Source organism: Peromyscus maniculatus, chromosome 12, assembly GCF_049852395.1.
Source record: "Peromyscus maniculatus bairdii isolate BWxNUB_F1_BW_parent chromosome 12, HU_Pman_BW_mat_3.1, whole genome shotgun sequence".
Classification (NCBI taxonomy): domain Eukaryota; kingdom Metazoa; phylum Chordata; class Mammalia; order Rodentia; family Cricetidae; genus Peromyscus; species Peromyscus maniculatus.
Window position 1 is genome coordinate 47,472,880 of NC_134863.1, and position 22,412 is coordinate 47,495,291.

A 22,412-nucleotide genomic window follows, 5' to 3' on the forward strand; every position below is an offset into this window, starting at 1 on the left:
AATTAGCACTATAAAGGAGGGCTGTGGGACAAAGGGCCAGGAGTCTAGGGTCAGAGGTTAGTTTTGCTCTGTTCTGGAACACCCAAACCCCAGAAACAATTGCTGAGATGATTGCAGCCTTGACAGACAGTGGTGTAGTGACTTTCTGCTGCCGCTATAGCAGGGTGCCGCTTACCCTGTGCTTGAAACAAGTTCTTTTCCATGTGTGGATAGCATTCAAGTAGTCAACATCCCTGTCGATTCTGGTGTGATGGTTAATACTGACAGTTAACTTCACAGGACTTAGAATCACGCGAGAGACAAGCCTCGGGGAATACCTGGGAGGGACTGTCTAAGCTGAGGTCGGAGACCCAAGATACATGCGGGCAGCACCACTCCATGGCCTGGAGTCCCAGGCTACATAAAAAGCAAAGGCTAGCTGAGGACCAGCGGTCATCTCGTGCTCTGATTTCTGACTCCTGGTCCAATGTGGCCAGCTGCCTCCTGCTCTGAACAGCCATGCCTTCGGAAGCCAACATGGACTGTAGCCTCTGGAACTATAAACCCAAACACACCCCTCCTCTCTTAAGTTGCTGCTGCTTCTTCATCTTTTTCTTTTTCTTTCTTTGTAGACCAGGCTGGCCCTAAACTCACAGAGATCCACCTAACTCTGCCTCCCAACTGCTGGGATTAACGATGTGTACCACCACCGACAGGCTCAGGCCTGGCTTCAAAACTGCTTCAGGTATTTTATCACAGCAAGGCAGATAACTAATATAACTAGTATAATGGTACATGGTTATGATGCTAGCACTAGGGAAACTGAGGCAGGAGGCCAGTCTGCACAGACAGTGAGTTTGAGGCCAGCCATGGTTCATATTCTAGATAGTGTCATTTTAATATTAGGCATAGAATTGCTTTGTGTCCTCAACAGGCTCAAAATAGTTTAAAGAATTAGCAACTCTTAGTGCTATTGTCTTATACCGTTAAAGAAACGTTCTTTTTGATATATTTTGGATACTCAGGGCATAGGTAACCATTGCTTGGTCTATTCTTGGCATAAAACTTGGTTGCAACTCAGTTCTATTGCTCAGCTCAACAATTGTGCTTTGAAAAAAAAATCTATAAATTCATCCAGCCAGAAAACCGAGTCTAATTGGACAGCTAGAAGGACTCAGTTCTGGCTTGCTTGCTCTTATTGTAATGGCAGACCCCTGGGGAACTCACCCACTCTCAAGTACAAGAACTTCAAATTCTTAACACTTGGTCTAGAGTTCAAAAATCATTTATTGTCTTCATTCCAAGAACATCTTACTGCACATATTTTTCCTCCCCCTCCTCTTCCTCCCCCTCCCTCCTTCTCTTCACCCCACTCTGGGAATCTCATTATTTATCCACAGAGTTGGGATTATATTTGATTCAGTCAATCCAGTAACCCCTTGTTGAGAAAGCTCAGAAATATTTCCAGCCTTGCCAGAGATCTTTGGTTCTTTTACTTTGTTGTCCATTTCTGCCTTCTGCTATTCTTCTTTTCAAGCCTAGACTTCAGTCTTACAGGAAACTTTTTTTATTCCTTTTCAGCATCAAGTAAATCGCCAGGATGGCGAAAGAGGCCAACAATGTCAGTGCCCCTGTCACTGTGTAAGTAAGCCCCAAGAAAAGGCCACCTCCTCCGATCCATGTCAGGGTGGAAAGAACCACAGATTTTTCTCCCTGGAACACAGTAACTGGAAAATCTAGAAGATCTGTTAAGGATTCAGTATTTTTCATCGGTACCATGGCATATACAAATACACTACATTAAATGATATAAATTTGACATGAAATAGTTATTCATATGTTTCAACACAGTCAACTAGTACTCTATTTTGCTAGAACAAAATTAGTCAATACAAGGGTCCCCTCCACATAGCTATAGTGTACAAAGGAGATGCTGAAGTATATTGGTCAGAATGATTTGCCAGCAGCTAGATAAGGAGCAGATCTCGAACTGCCTTTGATGAATCTAAAGTAGCACAAAGAATATAAATAGTGTTCACAGCAAGCCAAAAGTTTTCTTCGTGAATCAGAAGACTCCAGAGAGGCTAAGTTCCTTAACAGGCCAAAGCACGAATCCACCCCACAGATAAAATTCTTTTAAGAAGAATAAGAATAATAAATAAAGCAGAATGGACAGTGTAACGTTTTTGGTGAGACCGCTAAAGGTGGCGGATTTGTTAGGGTTCTGCAAAGGCGATGTCCCTGTTGCTGGTGAGAAAGTGTTTGAAGTGGGTTCGCTATGCAGCATTTGAATGATGTCATCTTCATGATGCATGCGGCCTGAGGGTTTTCAACATCTGGTGCCTTTTGTAAATGAAACTAATAAACAAACAAAGCCTTCTCATAGCAACACAGAGGACAGAGGCATTTCCCAGCAAAGCTCTTAAAAGGCTTCCAATCTCTTGGCAACATGCTATTTAAAGACACAAGCAAACATGTTAGAGACACGAGCTCTGTTTCTTTTTTTAATCCTGGAATTCTTCATTGTCACCTGGTCCTTGGGTGCTGCCTTACCTCATCTTCCTGCCTGTCCTCTCCTGGTCCATTTGAAAGGGATCGTCCTATCTTCACCTAGAGGGCATCATTTTCCCCTTTAGTGGTAGGCACTGCTACAGTTCAGCCTTTAGCTACAGTCTAGGCTTCAGCCAGGCCACACAGGGGTAGTGTGAGCAGAGGGCTCACACTCAGGGTTGAATTTGTGCACGCAGCATCGAGAGATCAGCATTCGAGGGTGGCTGTTAGCAGTCACAGAGGAGAGCATGTCTGGAGAGGAAAAACTGTCTCCCTTGTAGGACGTGGCTTCCTTTCCTCACTCCCAACCCAAATTGTAGCAAGGGGTGAAGGCAGCATTTTGATCTTGTTTTTTCCTCTGCACTTTCCTGTGTAGTTTACTGTTATGATAGTCAGGAAGTCTCAAGAGATTGAACTTGAGAGACAACACTCACCGGGCAACATCCAATCTCTGTTTTAAAGCAACTGCCGCAAAAGAAAACTAAAGGCTGACGAGGCAGAGATGTGAGTCACGTCAGCAGGGACCTCATAGAGGAGCACCCCTACTCTCCTGTGGGAGAGTTCCACACACCTGCTCTAGGAGAAAGAAAAATATCCTGGGGTAGGGCACAGGACCACATGTGGACATATGCGTTTCACATTGTGTCAAGGCTTTTCTATCCCAGGACTAGCCATATAGTTCAGTGGAGGGCCATTTGCTTAGTGTGCCTACGGTTCTGGGTCTGATCCCTGGCATTGAAAAAGAAAACAAGAATTTCTCATTGAACCTCTCTGGGAGTTAGATTGTGGAAGTGGACAAGTCAGTGGAGAAGCTCTGGCCTGCTGGGTATCCTCTAGAACAATCCCAGCCAGTAACCCTGGTGTGGATGCCTAATTGGATGCTTAGTTGGGTGAGAACCTAGCTAAGGAATCTACTTCCTTCAGGGAAATGAACTCTGAAGACCACAGTTAGTATCAATTATATGAAAATATATAACTGCTTAAAGATAAGACTTGATTACATTTTATAGTTAAAACTTTATTTTTTTTAAATCCAGACTCACATTTGTATCTTTAAATTAGGAGGAAAAATCATAATCCATTATTAGAACACATGTCTCCTAACTCGGCCCATATGCCTGTTACTAAGACATGGACTCCCACTGGCAGGCTCTGTACCTAAGGGAGGAAGAGCACACATCTGCAGTGCAGAGCTCACAGCATTCCTGGCCTGGATTGTAACAAGCTGTCTACATCCACAATGACGTCTTCATTGAGGGAGCCATTGTTTGCTGGAGGTCTCTATCTAGCCCATAGGTAGGTTTGGTCAAGTACAGAGCTCCCCATTTCCCGGGGTGATGAGTCGGGGAGATGGGGGCTCCCTTGCTCTAACACACTTTTGTCTAAAGGTTCTATGGTCTGTGTCAGCATCTGCTATTCCAGTCTGCCTTCCAGATGTACTTCTTATTACCCCCCCTTTATTTTTTTGATTCTCCATCTCACCCTACTCAATATGGCATGCTTCACCTCACTGCTTTAGATTTCTAGATCTACTGTTCATTGGTTTTTCTTTTTCTTTTTCTTTCTTTCTTTCTTTCTTTTTTTTTTTTTTTTGGTTTTTCGAGACAGGGTTTCTCTGTGTAGCTTTGCGCCTTTCCTGGAACTCGTTTTGGAGACCAGGCTGGCCTCGAACTCACAGAGATCCGCCTGCCTCTGCCTCCCAAGTGCTGGGAATTCATTGGTTTTTCTTGGGGACAAAAATACTCCTTTCCTATTTCCATACCTGATATTGCTACTGCCTGTTGTTCCTTTAAAAAAAAAAGACATTAAATACATAATTCGGACACATTTATATGATGATGTTATAGGTGATGATGATACCTGAAGAAGACATATCAATCCCAAATGTGCCACATCAGCATATTATTTGGGCTTAAGGTACTTGAAAATCAGCAAGTGTAAAAAGGGCATGCTGACTTTCCATCTTCTTGGAGAGGGACATGGAGAGGGATGAAACATGCCCTCTGACACTAGAATTACTTTTTGCAAGGTGTGGGGACAAATGTCTTTAATCTCAGTGCTTGGGAGGCAGAAGTAGGAAGATCTCTGTGCATTTGAGGTTAGCCTGGTCTACATAATGAGTTCCAGGATAGCCAGAGCTACATAGTGAGACTCTAACACAGAAAGGAAGGAAGGAAGGAAGGAAGAAAGAAAGAAAGAAAGAAAGAAAGAAAGAAAGAAAGAAAGAAAGAAAGAAAGAAAGAAAGAAGGAAGGAAGGAAGGAAGGAAGGAAAAAGAAAGAAAAGAAGGAAGGAAGGGAGGAAGGAAGGAAGGAAGGAAGGAAGGAAGGAAGGAAGGAAGGAAGGAAGGAAGGAAGGAAAAAAAATATCTTTACCATCAGAAGTCAACCTGTGAAGACAAATTTGGTTAAACTAACCCTCAGCAGTTCTTCCATAATTGATACTTCTTTAAAACTAGTGTGTAAATACATGCAGTCACTTCTTTGGGTCTCTCTATTTCTTGGGAGGGTCCCAAACTACAAAATAAACAAAATTTGCATATTTTTCTCTTGACACATCAGTCCTGAGATAGAACCTCCCCTCCCCACCCCCGAATCAAGGAGGTAGCATTTTCCTCCTCTGTGTGTATTACTATAAAGTGGCTGTTGTTTTTTAGTAGTACACATATTTGGCTGGAGGACAGAAACAGAATGTAAGAACTCAACAATGAGCAGCCAGATTTTGCCTTCACTCTGAGAAACAGAAGCGGCATAAAGGATACTATAGGATATGTTGAAACTGTAGTTACCAGCAGGTAAACCCTCAACAAAATTGTGCACACGGTTGAGTCGGCGGTACAGTTTTTTGAAAGTGGGAAAGGCAGCTGTCCGCATCCATACAATGAGGTCCTCGTTGATGAAGCCATTGTTTCCTGGGTCATCTATATCTAGTTCATAGATAGGTTTGGCCCAATGCGGAGGTTTTGCACTTCCTGTGGGAGTGGGGGATGAAGAATATGGTAGAGAAAAGTCAGCTCTCCCTTAGCTTTCTTTAGAGAAAGAACTGCATCCACAACAAAGGAGAAATTTGACTTTAAAAAAAGAATGAGTGTGTAAGTTTAATATGCGATTATTAATTATATTGGTTATATTGGTTTAAAACATTCTAAGAAAGAGTGTATGATAATTTTGCAGGGTTTATAAGAGATGTCAGAGATACTGCAGATAGCTCCTGTGGTAAGGGTGAGTGCTGTCAAGACTGAAGACCCGAGTTCAATCCCTGGAACCCACACAGTGGGAGATGAGAACCAGCTCTCAAAAGTTGTCTTCTGACTTCTGGCACATGCACCATAGCATACTCATTTCCTGCCCCCTATACCCACCCACTCTCACCTCATGATAGTAGAAATAAATTCCAAAAAACAAAACAGGAAGAGAAAGTGGGAAGAAGTAGCCAGCACCGGAATCACAGGCTTGTATGAAGTCAGGAGACCATGCACTGACTTTGCCCCAACTCTCACGCTTTGATTTTCTGCTGACAGCATTGCTATCCCCACTCTACAAAGCACCCTTGAAAACAGAATCGCGCTCATCTGTTCCCTATCATTTATTCCAGCACCTGGAATGCAACAGGTATTCAATTATCAATTAATGCTTGATGAAGGGATCAGTCTTATTCAACCTGCCAAAAGTTGATAGAATCCATGTTGAATTTCAGATAGCTAATTAACAATAGTAAATTGTGTGAGGGACTTACTACTGTATGGCTAGTCCTTTTACCTATGGGGACTCAAAAGATAAATAAGAAGCCTCTTGGATGGGTCTAGTGTCACATGCTTTTAATCCCAGCACTGAGAGGTAGAGACAGGTGACTGTGAGTTCTTAGTCAGTCAAGGGTATACAGTGAGACCTTGTCTCAAAGATGGCAACAACAACAAATCCCATAACCAGAACACCATTCTTCTCCAACTGGGACCATTTGCTTCTAGTGGACCCCTCCCCCCAGGCACAGGCTAAGATGCTTATCAAAGCTATACTAAGTCTGGTATGATTAGTCGACGGGAGTAGTTTATACTATACATGTTCCTCTGGAAATAATCCTGTGCTGGAGAATCCTCCTCTGCAAATATCATGGAACCTGTCTATTTTGGCCTTTCCCAAGACATCAGTCACTGATTCTAATAAAAAAAAAATGTGTTTGGGGCCTGCATTGTAGAGCCCAGCTACTTACTAGTTTGTCGTGTAACCATGACCCGAGGTGATGTGTGCCAGGGACAGCTGGGGCCAGAACACTGCTTGTAGAAATGACCTCCCTATCACCTTCCAATCCTACCACTCCCCATATATCTGGATAGTATCAGATGCATGGTCTGGTCTGAGACATCAGCTTTCTTCATTTTTCAAGTTAATTTGGGTCATTTGTTTTCATTCATTCATTCATTTAATAATACCATTTCTTGAATGTTTACTTTGTATCAAAGGTCAAGGATAAAAAAAACTGCGTAAGATCTTTGAAGGAACCCACAGACTACTACACAGACTATAATGTGATAACACTTTGAGGCAGGAACACAGGATGGTAAAGGATAAGAGAAACTCAAGGACTCTACAGTATAGGCCTACAGATACTGTGGTAAGGCAAAGCAATAAAAATGTTGTCAAGTTCCTTGAAAAACTAGTGACTGAATTGTAGATGCAGGGACTAGGCAGCCAGGGCAGCCCCAGTTGACGCCTGCTGCCCACGAGTCCATGTGATTTGGTATTTATTGCAAACAGTCTGTATACATATAACTTCACTCTTTCAGCCTCTAGACATGGTCTTGCCTAGTGTGTGAGAGGTACATGTGCAGTGAATGGGGCAACCACTTGAACTTGTGGTTGTGTCTGAAAGATGAGCGGAGTCTTTTTCAGTCCAACTACGACGGAAGGTAGCTCTAAGGCCTTGCCAGCTGCTCAGCATTCCAGCTAGCAGGCATGCAGTTTCTGACTTTGCCGGTGAGATGTGTGAAGCTGCCGGGCTGTAACTCAGGGGCAGGGGGCATTCGGGGTTGGAGTTTAGGCAACAACAGATCTAGTTGTGTGCTCCTGATGCCTCTGTAGGAAAGGGATGCTGAGCAGTCCAGCTGAGAAGCGTGTGCACTCTCGATGGCCACTTTATGATATGGCCTGAACAGATCACTAGCTATGACTAGGTATCAGATTTTTATTTTTATAATAAATCCTTTTAGCTGTGAAGAGCTAAAAACTGGAATGCATGTTTAATGTAACATTAAGTGTATTTTCTTAAAGTTGCTTAAAATGACTCAGTTTGGTTGACATCATCCCACCACAGCAACCACAATGATGTTAATGACCATGTGAAAATAAAAAAAAAGTAAATCAGAAGAACATCTAAACTTATTTCAAAAGTTTGTGACTAAAGACTGTATCCAGACAATGGTTTAACTCCTACAGAAAGTCCATTTATATATCTTTCTGGGAGCATGGCTTCTTTAAGATTAAATGGAGCTGGGTGTGGTGGCATAAACCTTCAGACCCAGTGCTCAGTAGGCAGGGTCAGGAGGGTCTCCGTGAGTCCAAGGCCTGCCAGAGTGAGACTATAAGACCCTGTTTCCAGAAAATAAGAAATAAATAGATTTATTTTTATTTTCATTTTGTTGTTGTGGTTGTTTATATAGTTTTTTGATACAAAGTCCTTTCCCACATTCCTGAGTGCTGGGATGGGCAGTGTACATAGCCTACCTAGTTTCAGTGTGTGTGTGTGTGTGTGTGTGTGTGTGTGTGTGTGTGTGTGTGTGTGTGTGTATGTGTGTGTGAAGGTGTACCTGTGTGCACGCTCATAATAAACACTGGGTGTCAGTCAACGTGCATAGCTTTTTGAGATAGGGTCTCACCTAAACCTAGGGTAAGCCAATTGGTTAAACTGGCTGGCTAGGGGCTTCAGGGATCTACCTGTTTCTCCAGTTCCCTGCCCCAGGACTAGGGTCACAAGTGTGCATTGCCACATCCAGCTTTTTATGCAGATACCAGGGATCTGAACTCAGACCTGCATGCTGCAGCAAGCACTTTAAACTACTGAGCTCTCTCTCTCTCTCTCTCTCTCTCTCTCTCTCTCTCTCTCTCTCTCTCTCTCTCTCTCGCCCTAGGTTTTTACTTAATTTTTTTTTCATAGCCAAAGAAGAGATCTTAATGTGTTAACTTCATCAGCACAAAAGAACTGTGAACAGTTAAATGAAGCTAGTTTTATGTGAATGTCTTCAGACAGGAAAATTCAGGCAATAATAAACCCTTGGGTTTAATTCCTCATAGAATCAAAGCAGAGCTTTTAGAAAGTCAATCATGAAGATAAAAATCTGGCATTTATTATAGATGTTACTATAAACTCAGTTAAGAACTCCAACAATCAAGTTTAAATTGTTTGCTTTTGCAGTAATAAAAGAAGTGCAAATTTGGTTAAGCAGCACCCCAGAGTGAAGCTAATTCCCTGAGCAAGTAGAGAAAGCAACAGAGAGGCAATGCCCTTAAACTGGTGTGGTACACGGCTAAATCACAGTAGTGCCCATTAATGCTACAACACATTACTTACCAAGAGTTTCAGCTGCACACAGAAGTATTTTTTCTATATTGACAAAAAAGTTGCAAAACACTCAGACACATGTGACAAGCAGATACATATGTCAGCAGGCATATCGCTGAAGAGAATTTTTAGAATGCCTCAAACTTTAAGGAAGGCTATTGCCTATCAAGAACTCATGTTGTGGTCTACAGTGATCCCCAACTTGTTTGTTTTTTAATGAGCCCTTTAATTTAGGGTTGCATTTTGTGCCAGACAATTGAAAACTTTTTTTAAAGTATGCAACATAGGTAATGTCCGAAATGTTAGGTTGTGGAGACTTTGTGAGCAATACTTATGGAAAACTAAGCTTCCAAACAAAGAAACATTAAAAGTTACTCAGGTGACAGCAAAGGAATAACTGAGCATATTACATAATGATTGTTCAAAATAAGATTCAATTTTTCAATTTTATAATTATGCCTCGGGTTATTTTGACTTTTATATAAAGACTATTGGTAGCACTCTTACTTTTGGTTAAAAAAATTTCTGTGCCAGAATAAAGTGATATTGAGAAAGTCCAGGATTTATACTGTAGCGTCTAAACTTCATGATACATTAAAAAAAACCCAAAATAGAAAAAAACATGGAGTAAAAAATGCCTATGAAAATATATGGATTAAAATACTAGCATATTTCTCTACAATGAAATAAAAATTCACATTCTCTACTGTATTGCCTGGTTTTGTGTGCTAACTCCACACAAACCAGTCATCAGAGAGGAAGGAGCCTCAGCTGAGAAATGCCTCCATGAGATCCAGCTGTAAGGCATTTTCTCCTGCAGTGACCAATGAGGGAGGGCACAGCCCATTGTAGGTGGTGCCATCCCTGGGCTGTTAGTTCTGGGTTCCATATGAAGGTGGGCTGAGCAAGCCATGGGAAGCAGGCCGGTAAGAGCACCCCTCCATGGCCTCTGCATCAGCTCCTACCTCCGGGATCCTGCCCTGTGTGAGTTCCTGTGATGAACAGCAATGCTGAAGTGTAAGCCAAATAATCCCTTTCCTCCCCAACCTGCTTTCTGGTCATGGTGTTTTGGCCCAGCAATAGAAACCCTAACAAAGACACTACCCCATTTAACAAAATTGACTATGACTATGGAGATGATATTTACTCAGAATCAAAAGAGAAGACTCATTTAAAGGTGCTGAAAATCTCAAACTGATTAGCTACAGAATTCATCTTTTAAAGTTGCAGACAATTTTTGAAATAATTAAAAATAATAAGGCCATAACACATACGGCCAAGAAACCAATTAAGCATGTGAATGGGTATCCGGGAAAATTATTCTGCTGTATTATCTTTACTGTTTTGATAATAACTAAAGCAAATATTTCAAAAGATATTTAAACTGCATTATATATTTTAATTTTTGAAAACCAGCATTGTTGAAAGTAAATTTTAAAAATTTAAAGTAGATTTGAGTAGAATTGTTTTATAGGTCCATCAATACTATGTCAATTTATTAATCAATAAATGAAAATTTCAAATAATTAGATAGTCATTTTTGTTTTAAAAAATTTATCCAATTGAAGCTGGGCATGGTAGTGCATACCTTCAATCCAAGCACTCTGGAGGCAGAAAGGGACAGATAGTTTGAGGCCAGCCTGGTCTACAGAGCTAGTTCCAGGGCAGTCAGGGCTACACTGAGAAATCTTGTCTCAAAACCACTCAAAATGTGTCCAGTTTCATGATAAATTGTAGCTTAAACATGAGTTTCCTAAAACATTTACTTTTCTTTCTTTCTTCCTTCCTTCCTTCCTTCCTCCCTCCCTCCCTCCCTCCCTCCCTCCCTCCCTCCCTCCCTCCCTCTCTCTCTCTCTCTCTCTCTCTCTCTCTCTCTCTCTCTCGTTCTCTCTCTCTCTTTTGGTTTTTCGAGACAGGGTTTCTCTGTGTAGCTTTGTGCCTTTCCTGGATCTCTCTCTGTAGACCAGGCTGGCCTCGAACTCACAAAGATCTACCTGGCTCTGCCTCCCGAGTGCTGGGATTAAAGGCATGCGCCACCACTACCCAGCAACTTTTTCTTAATGGTTAATTTGAACAAAACACAGAACCAATTATTTCATATAAACCATGGAGGTGCCCAGGATGGGGAATGTGAGGGCAACAGGAATCAAAGAAATAAAAAAAAGAAGCCCTGTGGGATGATCTTACACACACACACACACACACACACACACACACACAGAGAGAGAGAGAGAGAGAGAGAGAGAGAGAGAGAGAGAGAGAGAGAGAGAGAGAGAGAGAGAGTTATAAAAATAGGGAACCAGGCATGCACCTTTAATCTAAGCACTCTGGAGGCAGAGGCAGGCAGATTTCTGAGTTCTGCAGTAGTCTGGTATACACAGTGAGTTCAGAACAGTCAGGGCTATATAGAGAGACCCTGTCTCCAAAAATAGGGGTGGGAGGAGCTCTATTGAGTAACTGTCTGGATCTTACCTGCAAATGCACTAGCAAGATCACTGGATGTTGGATTCCGAAATTTGACATACTTATCTGTCCACCACGTAAGCCCACTCTTTAGCATTGGGACTTCTATATTTATAGACGAATTGAGGTTGTATGAAAGAGTTATGGTATCTGAAAGGAAATTTAAAATTATAGTAGAGATGTTAGGTAGCCATTTTGCCACCTTTCAAAATGCAGACCCAGACCCAGACAAAAAACAAATTAGGTTTTTTTTTTGTTTGTTTGCAGACACTCAACACGCCTACATGCCATAGATGCTTAATCATGAGATCATTTTTTTCTTTAACCAACACTGAGCCAATTATTGAAAAATATTCTTTGGCTCCATTTAATTGTGTTCTCTGACTGTTCCTTCAGATTGCTGGCAAGAGAGAAGTTATTTACAAATGAAACACCATATATCAGTGTTCTGGCTTATTCTGGATAAAATACTTGGTGTTAAACAAGCAAATAAAACCAGCCACTCAGCTGCCCGGGTAATATCCTGGATGTGGAGGTGGTTACACACTTATGAAAGAGATAGGGAAAAAGTCACCTACCGTTGAATATGCTGTTGGCAATCGCACCACAAGGAATGATGGGAGTGCCGTTTTGGGACAATTGGAATGGAGAACAGTTCTTCACGTCCTGTGTGCAAGATGATGCATCAATGAGAAGTGCTTTTGGCAAACTCTCAGACTATTGAAAAAGAGAACACTGGCAATGTGTATCAACCCTTATTAGTGTGTTGGCATGGGCAAGGATTTTGGACTGCTACCTGTTTTCCTCAGGTTTTCTGGCTCACTTAGACTATAGAATATGTTCAGTCTTTGGAGATATATGTGCATACGGATGTCTAGGAATTTTATTTCCTTTTTAATAACACAGAGCATGCCAAAACTATTTGCAGGAAAATTTTTTTACCTTGTTAGGCTTAGTATCACATTAAGTCTACATGGGAACACTTCTAAAAATCTTTTTGTGAAAGTGTACCATATTCAGAAGAGTATTCAGAAGAGCTAGTAATCCATAGCTAGATGACTTCATAGGGAACTGCTTGCTAAACATGTTTAGGTTATCACTTCCATAGACTGTCAGGATGAAATAACAATCCAGCTAGCTTCTCTCGTTAACATATAGGAACTACTGAGGATAATCATACAATCCTAGGTTATACCTAGGCTTTTATACCCCGTTAAACCAAAGGCTTTTATTAAAGCAAATTTCCTTTAAGTAGGATGGATCAAGGACCTCAGTTATAAAAAGGCGAACATGGTTAGCAAGTGAATCAAGCGGACACCAAGGTCTCTCAGAACACAGGATAGCTACTCCGATGGCTAGCACCCACACTAACTGCTTTAAAGGGGGCCAGTGCTCGCTCCTGATAATATTTATCTAAAATGCTCAGCTCCTTCACTTTAAGAATGAAGCAAACATTTCTATCTTCAAAAACCTAGATTCTGAGCCCTGGCCAACTCCGGTCTTTTGGAATGAAGAACCCCCCTGGCTTAAACAGAAGAGAACGTTACGCCGATGGGACTGAGCCTCACCCAAATATCCTTCCCCACCAGCTGACTGTTGCTTCTTGATAAAATATATCGATAGAGGTTCTGATAGAAACCATACAATTTGTAGTACATGTAAACGTCACCCTGCATAGAAGAGAAATAAGAAGCAAATAAGATGAATTGACTGGGATATTAATAAACATCAACACCTCCTAAAAAGACAAACAAACAGGAAACAGTATACAAAACGACGATGGGAACTGAAAGTTTCTTTTTAGAAACTAGAAACTCAAAAATAAAAAAAAAAATGTTTGGAGACAGGGTCTCACTGTATAGTCCTGGTTGACATAGGACCAGGCCAGCCTTGAACTTAGGAGATCTGCCTGCCTCTACTTCTGGAGTGCTGGGATTAAAGATGTGTGCCGTCTCCATTCCCAGCTTTGGGCTGTGTATTTTCAATGCATAAATGCAGAGTTATGGATTTTGTCTCTTTGTGGCAATACCAGGAAAATACTTGGTATACCATGTTCTAAACTTTTAAAATAACTATTTACAAGATTGCAATATCTAGGTATTTTTTCTTGACGGAACACGTTTTTCTTTTTGGGGGTTCCCAAAATCTGAAACAGCTGGAACATCAGCAGCACTGGAATAAGCTTTCCTGGCAGCCTCTCCGGTGTGGCAGCTTCTGGTACAACACCATCCCTTTTATCAGCTTTAGAGTGGAGAGACAGGGACTGAAGCAGCTGAAGCAGTTTAAGTAATTAACATCCAACAACATTCTAGTGATTTTCCCAGTAAGAGTGGGGTGCACGGCTTGATTAAGAGGAGACTGCTGTTCATCCAGTATTTGCCGGTTGCTCTTGAGTGGGACAGCAGTCAAAAGCTAATGACCTTGTATGAGAAGAACAGGCCATGTATTAAGATGTTGCTAGAGACTATGCAGTAAATTTATACTGTGGCATATTGAGACGGCAGAATAGCCACAGCAGCCGCTGTAGGTTAGGGACCTCTTGTCTGTGGTGCTGTCTCATTGTACCAACTGGCAGTCTAGGAGCAGTTGGGTGGATGGTAGTACTGGGCATGTTTTGGCATGGATGAGGGCCGGCATGCTGAGGGTCTCAGTGAGGACTTGGTTTTAGATGAACAACCTTGCTAGGATAGGATGATTGTATGGAGCTTGATTCTGAGTTTGTGGGGGTAGTTGCCATGGGATGACCCGAAGGAGGTGCTGACTGGCAAGGTTGACTGGGGGTTTGTGTGTGTTGCTCAGTGGGATGGACCCAGGGCTTGTCTTTGCACTGAGCTGAAGCTGCACACAGCCATTTGGTGGTCACCGTTCTCTCTCTCATCTCGGAAGCTGTTTTAATGCTTCATTGGGGGAGGACAAACATACCACACCAAACATTTTGCGTGTTGCATTGCTGTAAGCACCCAGAGCCATGAATACGGTTTCAAATCCAGGGGATGGGACTTAGAACTGGAGTCACCAAGCATCTGCACGTGAATATGCAGGCTGGGCACATGGGAGGCAGGAGACTAGAAACTCCCCGTGCTCGGGCTCTGGTGAAGAATGTCATTAACTTAGCGGCAAGTTCTGTGCTTTCCCTAAGAGCGCAGATAGGTGGGAACTGATACTAGGCTTTCTCTTTGGGATTTTTCTTCCTTCAAAAATTTAAATATTCGGAGCCTTCAAGAGGGAAAGGAGGAGAGGGGGAATTCAGGAAGTATGGATGGACTCGAGGGCTAGAAGAAGGTCAAGAACGAGAGCAAGGAAGGTCGCGGGCCGCAGTATTTCTTAAGACCGTTCAGCAAGCTGACAGGAAGGCTTATGCGATGATGCCTCCCAGGACGCTTCTCTTCTGGGGAGAGCCTACCTTAGTTACTGCTGTGATCAGCCAGTGGCTCATAAGACCCCCTGGAAGCCTGGCCCTTGGGCACAGAGCTGGGACACCCCTCAGCTACACTCCCTGCATGAAGCGCTGAGAAGAGATTTTTATGCCTCCATGGTTTTACCTAACAGTCAAGACTCAAATGAAAAATGTATTTTATTCTACTTCTCAAAGATATTTCAAATGTCCATTCTGTGCTCTACATTCTACACCCCTTCCTCTCAGTGTCCCCCACAAAGACCTGGTTCCCTGCTTTCCTTCAGAATGTCACTATACATAGGAATCCAGGTACAGGCTAGTTTTCTCTCTGTCTCTCCACTGAGCACCCACCTTAGGGCTTACAGGTCATTTAGCTGGTTTCAAACCCAAGTCATCATCATCTCCTGAAAAACCCATTCACTTCTCCCTTCCCTTCCTCTTCCCTAAAGGTCAGGGTGGACAGCTCTCTTTGCCTCCTCCTGATCTGGGAAGTTTCTTTACGGAATCTCCCTAGAATCTGTAGTCACAGGAGATAATTTAATCAACCCAACAGCAGGGGTTTCTCTTTGTATTTCTTGGCATTCCTGACACTGCCAGTGAGCCATGCTGAGAGCCTCCGGATCCAGCAACTGCACTGGTAAGATGACTTGGGGTAGGAGAATCCACGGAGAAGTCCACCAGGCAAAACTCTTGACACTAACTTAACGTGTGACCTTAGCCAAACTGTGTAACTTCTCAGTCCATTAATGATTTCACTTAACACGAGGTGCTAAATGTAGTAAATTCTATAGCCCTGTCCACACACATATTTATAATACAACCTGTGTGACTGGTCATACAAATCATGTTGGAAAGTTAAGAATCTTGAGGTTGCGGGGCGGGGGGGGGGGCTTTTCAGAGACAGGTAGAAACCTGATGCAAGGGAAACTCCCACAAACCTACAAGGGTGACCCCAGCTAAGACACCTAGCAATAGTGAACTGAACTGGCCATCTCCATCTCCTATGATGAGATCGGTGACTACCCCAGTTGTCATCAGAGAGCTTTCATCCAGTAACTGATGGAGACAGACACAGAGACCCACAGCCAAACATTAGGATAAACTTGGGAAATCCTGCTGGAGAGAGGGAGGAAGGGTTATAGGAGCCAGAGGGTTCAAGGACATCACAAGAAAACCCACAGAATCAACTAACCTTGCTCATAAGAATTCATAGTCTGAACCAATAATCAGGGAGCCTGCATGGGACTGACCTGTCTACAAATATGTGACAGTTGTATAGCTTGGTCTATTTGTGGAACTTGTAACAATGAGAGCAGGTTCTGTCCCTAATGCTTTGGCTAGCTCTTGAGAACCTATTCCTTACACTGCATTGTCTTGCCTAGTTTAAATACAAGGGGAAGTGCTTAGTCTTATGGCAACTTGATATGCCATGCTTTGTTGATATCTATGGCCCGCCCCTTTCTGAATAGAAACAGGAAGAGTGGATTGGGGAGCGGGTATGGAGAGGGAATGGGAAGAAAGGAGAGAGGGGAAACTGTGGTCAGGATGTAAAATAAATAAATTAAATTAAAAATAGAATCTTGAGGCTTAGAAACAAAAAAAAAGCAACAGTATAACAACACAAAAGACATTCTGAGGTTGTAGGGTCATGGACTCAAGACTTATCATTTCTACCTTGCTTTATTTCTTATACCTTTCAGTTTTTTGGAAAGCCTTTGATGGAAAGTGCAAAAACAACACGCAGGAACATGCAGAGGTCCATCAGTACGGAGTGAATTGAACTCACCTCCATTTTCTCCGGAAGGTAAAAAGGAACAGAGCAAGTGCATTCTTTGTCAAAATTTGAGCTATCTTCCCGTAGCTGAGCACAATTGGCACATATATTTGTGTAATTAATCTGTCAGGCAGGGAAACACAATAATTCATGTAGAGGTTAGATGAGCCCATATCTGAAAATTCCATGTCCCAGCCTCTCCAAAGTCTTCAATTTTTTTGGAGATGGAGCCCGTGGCATGGCTAGGGGACAGCCTGCAGTGTGGGTGTTCTTTTCTGGGTTGCTTGGGAGGAGGCCTTCTTACAAGTCTTCCACTGAGTCGCCAGGAGGCACCTTGCCACTGGCTGGGAAACTCCATATCTCTGTTGCACACTTCTGTGATTGGTTGGGAGGAAGCCACTTTCCCTCAGTCCTGAGTAGGGGCTGCTAGGAAGGCATTAGCCGGTGATTCACGAAAACCGTGCTTCCAGCCCGAGCCTAATCACCTTTACAGGAAACTCACTCTCTAGTTTCCATTTTTTTCTATGGAAAATATTCGGCTTAATTACCTCACACGTCATCGGGAGGAAGTTACTGAAAGTGACAAAGCAGGAAAACAGTATTTCCAAAGAAGATTATTGATGTATGTGCAATAATTCTCAGCTTGAGAAAGTGATGTGTTCTGCCTTTTGAAAGTTAAATTCTGTGGAAAAATTATATAATAAACTCTTAAAAAAAAAAAAGAGTCAAGTGTCCCAAGTGAGTGACGCCTGTGTGCTCTGGCAAGGCGCTCCACACTCAGTTCTGGGAGGATGAAACTTGAAGACGGTGGGAGGCAAGGTTCAGAGACAGGGTAGGGGCTGGGGGGACCAGGAACCGCGTGCTTCCCAATCCTGTGGGCGGCTTCTGCTTCCCTGTCTATGATGAAGAAAGAGCAATCAGAGGATTCTGGGCGAGTGGTAGCTCATAGAAGCAAAGAAGTGGCCTTTTCTCTGATAAGGTGCCAGTAGGATGTAGGATTTTTTTTTGGAGAGAAGACTGACAGGAAAAAGGGAATACTGAGTCTTTGTGAAGTCCCTTCGAGTTAAAACAGAAAAGCGAAGGGGAATATTAAAGAGCTCTAAGTCACCATTCTCCACACCCACGGCGTGTGGAGAATTACTCTGAGAAAACGATTCCATTTCTGGTTGTGGAACCATACTTCAGCTTATAAAGAGCGTTGAAGAACAGGACAGTATGCCAGACAAGAGCAAGCACAGACAGCACACTGAACCACACCACGGGAACTGGGGCTCCAGTGTGGCCAAGGTTCCCTTTTGACTGGAGGATTATATTTGACCTCTAGGACCCTAATTTTTGATCATCAGCATATTTGGTAGAACAGTTTATCTACCAGAGATGTCATACTGGAATGCACTTTATTTCATAGATTCCATTCCTCGGTGTAGAAACATAGAATTAGAAGAAATGTTTCATGACCACACAGTTTTTGATTAGATGGTATCTCTGATGCTCTCTACCTTTAAGAATTTTAGTGAGAAACACATATCCCCAATATACTAGGTACACAATGACAGTATTTTGCAATTCAGTGTTCAGCTGAACTTGTAAACCTTTAGATAAAAACAGAGCAAAGACTGTAGTCTGCTATTCATAGAATTTGAGAGGCAGGTGTCATTCATACTTAAAGTGACTTGTAGAGAGTGATTCCTCTCATTGGGTATATAGCTAAAGACAATGCAATTTAGCACATTAAAAAGATACCCTGCGGGGCGGTGGTGGCGCACGCCTTTAATCCCAGCACTCAGGAGGCAGAGGCAGGTGGATCTCTGTGAGTTTGAGGCCAGCCTGGGCTACCAAGTGAGTTCCAGGAAAGGCGCAAAGCTACACAGAGAAACCCTGTCTCGAAAAACCAAAAAAAAAAAAAAAAAAAAAGATACCCATATTCCCACAATTGTTTGCAGTTCTATTCATAATATTATGGGATTGATCTCAATCTAATTGTCCAATGACAGATGAATACAGACAACGTAGTGTATCATATCTATAATGGAACATTATTTGGTCATAAAGACAAAACCTTGTCATTTGCAGCAAAATGAACAGCTATGGAGGCCATTAGAACAACTGATATTGCACGCTGTCATTTGTGTATGGAAGCTTAAACAGTTCGTGTACAGGAGAAGAGTAGCCAGAGCTGAGGAAGGGGGGCAGTGGGAGGAGGGATGAGGCTGACTGAGGTGACCCAAACACAGACAGAATAATCCTTGTGCTCCACAGGACAGTAGTGTATCTACGGCTCGTAGTAACTTCCTGTATGTTTCATAGCTATCTAGAAGAGAGGAGCTAGAATCTAATCATAAAGAAAGCAAGGAGAGGGAAATGGCAATTCCCTTGGTTTGCTCAGCATGCATTTGTAAACATGTACTAAAACAACTCACTGTGCCCAGTAAACTATTACAACCATGACACCTTAACTACACAAGAATAACATTTAAAAGCTCATATGCTTAAAAAAAAAAAAAAAAACCACCCCAGATCTTTATTTTTGGCTCTGGGCTCATTAACATACGGATTACTGGGGTCTGGTGGGCTTTTGAACTTGACCCTCCCCTTCTGCCTCTGTTTGTTGCTTGCTCACTTCTCCAAGATCACCTGACTTGGGCAGGCTTTTGTACGTAAATACGGCTGTAGGTGATCAGTGTGACAGCAAGAATGAATGATGTCAACACAAAGGGCTCTTTTCCCATCTGCATCCCCGCCAGCCCAAAGTTGGGTGGATCCAGTCATACCTAGTTTCCCATTGAGGGGCTATGTTCTTAAAGTGACTGCTCCCATTTATGGTCCCAAACTGAGCAACTTTGGAAATTAAAAGCGTAAACCACGACAAACCTCGATTTCCTTGGTGCTCTTTGCAGACAGTAGAAGGATGATGCCCATACAGAGGCAGAATCCTCCTGTGGCAAAAAAGATAGAGAGGACCACCGAGGCAGATAAATCTAGCTGGTGGGCAGGCAACGTTTGCTGCTTCAGGGCTGTGTTTTCTGGCATTCTGGACAGGTCATACTGGGGCATCATCTCCATTTTGGTCCTGTGGGTGACTCACATACTTTAGGGACATTTAGAACATTCATACTTGTAGTCCTATCACATGATGCTAATGCTACATGAAGAATGACATGAAGTTGTAAAGTTCTGTCTTGTTCTCTAGGCAGACCTGCTACCTGCAGTAAGCACAGCTCTCTCCAGTCACGGCTGGGTGCACCTGATTTCAGTTCAGTAAACCTGCTGTGTTAAATGCCATGCCTAAGAGAGTTGGCCTCAGTGTCGGTAAAAACCAACTGCTCACGCTCAGAAGCAGTTGTTATGAGAAGTTTCTGAGGTTTGTTGGTTAAGTCGAGGCAAAAGCTTCCTAAGTGTATCTTTATGAACTTGTGTAAATCTTTGGTGATTAATACAATTGAAGTTAGGGCTATCAGCTTTTCCCCAAATATGGCTATTGCCTAACACGAATATGAACTAAGTTGGGAAAATACTCTGAGACCACATACATCTAGCTCTGCCATTTGTGAGGGAGAAAGGAGAAACACAGGAATTTTCAGAATGTAGGTGCATGTATTTAATATCACTAGCTTTCTTTCTCTCTCTCTCTCTCTCTCTCTCTCTCTCTCTCTCTCTCTCTCTCTCTCTCTCTCTCTCTCCCCCCCCCTCTCTTCCATACATTAGAAAGAACCAGACAGAAAATGTAGATGACAACATTTCCTCTTGGGGCTGGAGAGATGGCTCAATGGTTAAAAGCACTGGCTACTCTTCCTGAGGACCCAAGCTCGATTCCCAGTACCCATAGTGTCACAAGTGTCTTTAATTCCAGACCCAAGGGATCCAATACCCTCTTCTGGCCTCCTCAGGCATTGCATGCACATAGTGCACAGACAAAATACTCATAATTCAGCCTCAGACAAAATACTCCTGCACATGATTTCAGACAATATACTCATACATATAAAATAAAAATAAAAACCTTGAAAGAAAAAGGCTCCCCTTAGCCTCTCTCAAATCTATCCTTTAGAGGTTAGTGAAGCGTCATCGGACGTTCAGCCTTGCAATATGGTTATTAGCTCTGGTTTGAGGGTTTTCTCCCTTGGCCGTTAACAACTTATAAATATTCCTTTACGCAGACTTTGAATTTTATAAAGTCAGCAGAGAAGCCATGGTGTGTCAATGACAAATGGACCTGATTTAAGAGAATATCAAGTAAATGCAAATATATACAGTAGGAGGTTTCCAGTTTAGAATCAGTCTTTATACTTGCGAAACAGACAAACGAAAAGAAAATCACCCATGGGAGATTTCAGCATGCCATTTGAATCTGATCTGCAAGTGGTGACTAGACGGACTGTTGCTGTCACCTACCAGACGGCGTGAGTGAGGTGTCAGCGGACACCGTTAGCATCCACTGGTTGTTTTGCTAAATGAACATGGCTAAGGGCTTGGGTTTAAAGAGCAGCCACAGACTACAAGGTTAATCTGTATACAACCGTCCCACAAGACACCAGGCACGTTTGTGACTTAAGGTCCTGCTCCAATGCTGGAGCAGATAATGCCCAACGAAAGGGTTATTTCTGTAACAGAGCATTAAGAACAGTATTTTTTAGCCTTCTAATAAAACAAGATGGCAAACTTAAAAAAGCTTCACGGGTAGTTGTTAATCATGCCTCTCCTGAAAATCAAATCCACAGACACCTAAGTATATATTATAAAGAATTGTCTCACACAATTTCAGAGGCTAAGTCCAAAACCTGCAGAGTCCAATCAGTGTCCCAGTTGAGTTCTGAAGACCAACAGACTGGCATAACCTTAGCAAGAGTCAGTTTTTCAGTTAGAATTCTGTTAGTTGGGGGTGGGGGAACTCAGCCTTCAGTTCTGGGCAGGTCTTAAATGGGGGGGGGCGGTGAATCCCACTCACATAATGGAGGGCAATCTGATTCAATTAAGTCTGATGATTTACATGTTACTCTTACCATAGACAACCTCACAGAATAATGCCTCACTATCTGGCACCATGTGGTTCAGCCAAGTAGTACTTGGTACCAGGTACACATTATATATTCACCCTCTTTTCTAAACTTTTTCTCTTTTATTTTTCATTAATTTTTGTCTTACAAACATATTTTGATCATATTCTTTCCTTTCCAACTCCTCCCCACCCACCCTACCTATTCAACCTCATATCCCCTCTTAAAAAATGGAAAATAAAAATCTAATAAGGCAGAAAATACCCAAACAAAACAAAATGAAAAGAAAAACCCCACAAAAACAATAACCACAAAACAAAACAACAATCTCCCAAACTCCAGACTCTGTTTTCTATTGGCCAACTATTCCTGTCCTGGCCTTGGGTGTGGTTGGTATACTCCTGAATATTCTGTAGTGTATTTCCTTTCCCAGCAGGTATCAGTTACAGATAGCTTCTTGGTTAGGGGTGGGATTTTGTGTTCACTGCCCTTCTCAGTGCTGGGATCATGTCTGGTTTGAACTTTCTCAGGTCTTATGCATGCTGTCACAGGCTCTGTGAATTTGTGTGTTTCACTCCTGTTGTGTATAAAAGACAATGTTTCCTCAGAGTCATCTATCACCTTGGCTCTTACAATCTTTGCCTCCTCTTCCACATAGATCCCTGAGCCTTGCAGGGAGGGATTTGATGACATCTCACGTA

At 42.5% G+C, this 22,412-nt stretch overlaps 1 protein-coding gene across 2 annotated transcripts; it reads right to left on the reverse strand.

Annotated features, from left to right (window-relative positions):
- Positions 1–1,246: 1,246 nt before the first annotated feature.
- Positions 1,247–21,611, reverse strand: LOC102925551 (cell cycle control protein 50C). Of its 2 annotated transcripts, none has more exons than XM_006995766.4 (8): positions 21,470–21,611; positions 19,589–19,787; positions 16,730–16,840; positions 13,115–13,216; positions 12,125–12,212; positions 11,556–11,696; positions 5,290–5,499; positions 1,247–1,715 (listed from the first exon to the last, which is right to left on the reverse strand). In XM_006995766.4, exons 1-8 carry the CDS (start codon positions 21,547–21,549, stop codon positions 1,531–1,533), a joined length of 1,116 nt encoding a protein of 371 aa, XP_006995828.1. In that variant the 5' UTR covers positions 21,550–21,611; the 3' UTR covers positions 1,247–1,530. The 2 variants fall into 2 exon arrangements, with proteins under 2 accessions (XP_006995828.1, XP_076405172.1); XM_076549057.1 differs by having other exon boundaries at positions 12,125–12,263.
- Between the last annotated feature and the right edge of the window lie 801 nt (positions 21,612–22,412).

Bases quoted from the DNA above. Each gene is read 5' to 3' on its own strand.
- LOC102925551 (XM_076549057.1), bottom strand. From the start codon at position 21,549: ATGCCAGTCTGTTGGTCTTCAGAACTCAACTGGGACACTGATTGGACT. The intron at 12,264-13,114 runs GTGAGGCTCAGT...CTTTTTCAATAG, and splicing joins TGGTGGGGAAGGATATTTGG to TCTGAGAGTTTGCCAAAAGC. The intron at 1,716-5,289 runs GTATCCTTTATG...CAGATCTTCTAG, and splicing joins CAGTTTCAACATATCCTATA to ATTTTCCAGTTACTGTGTTC.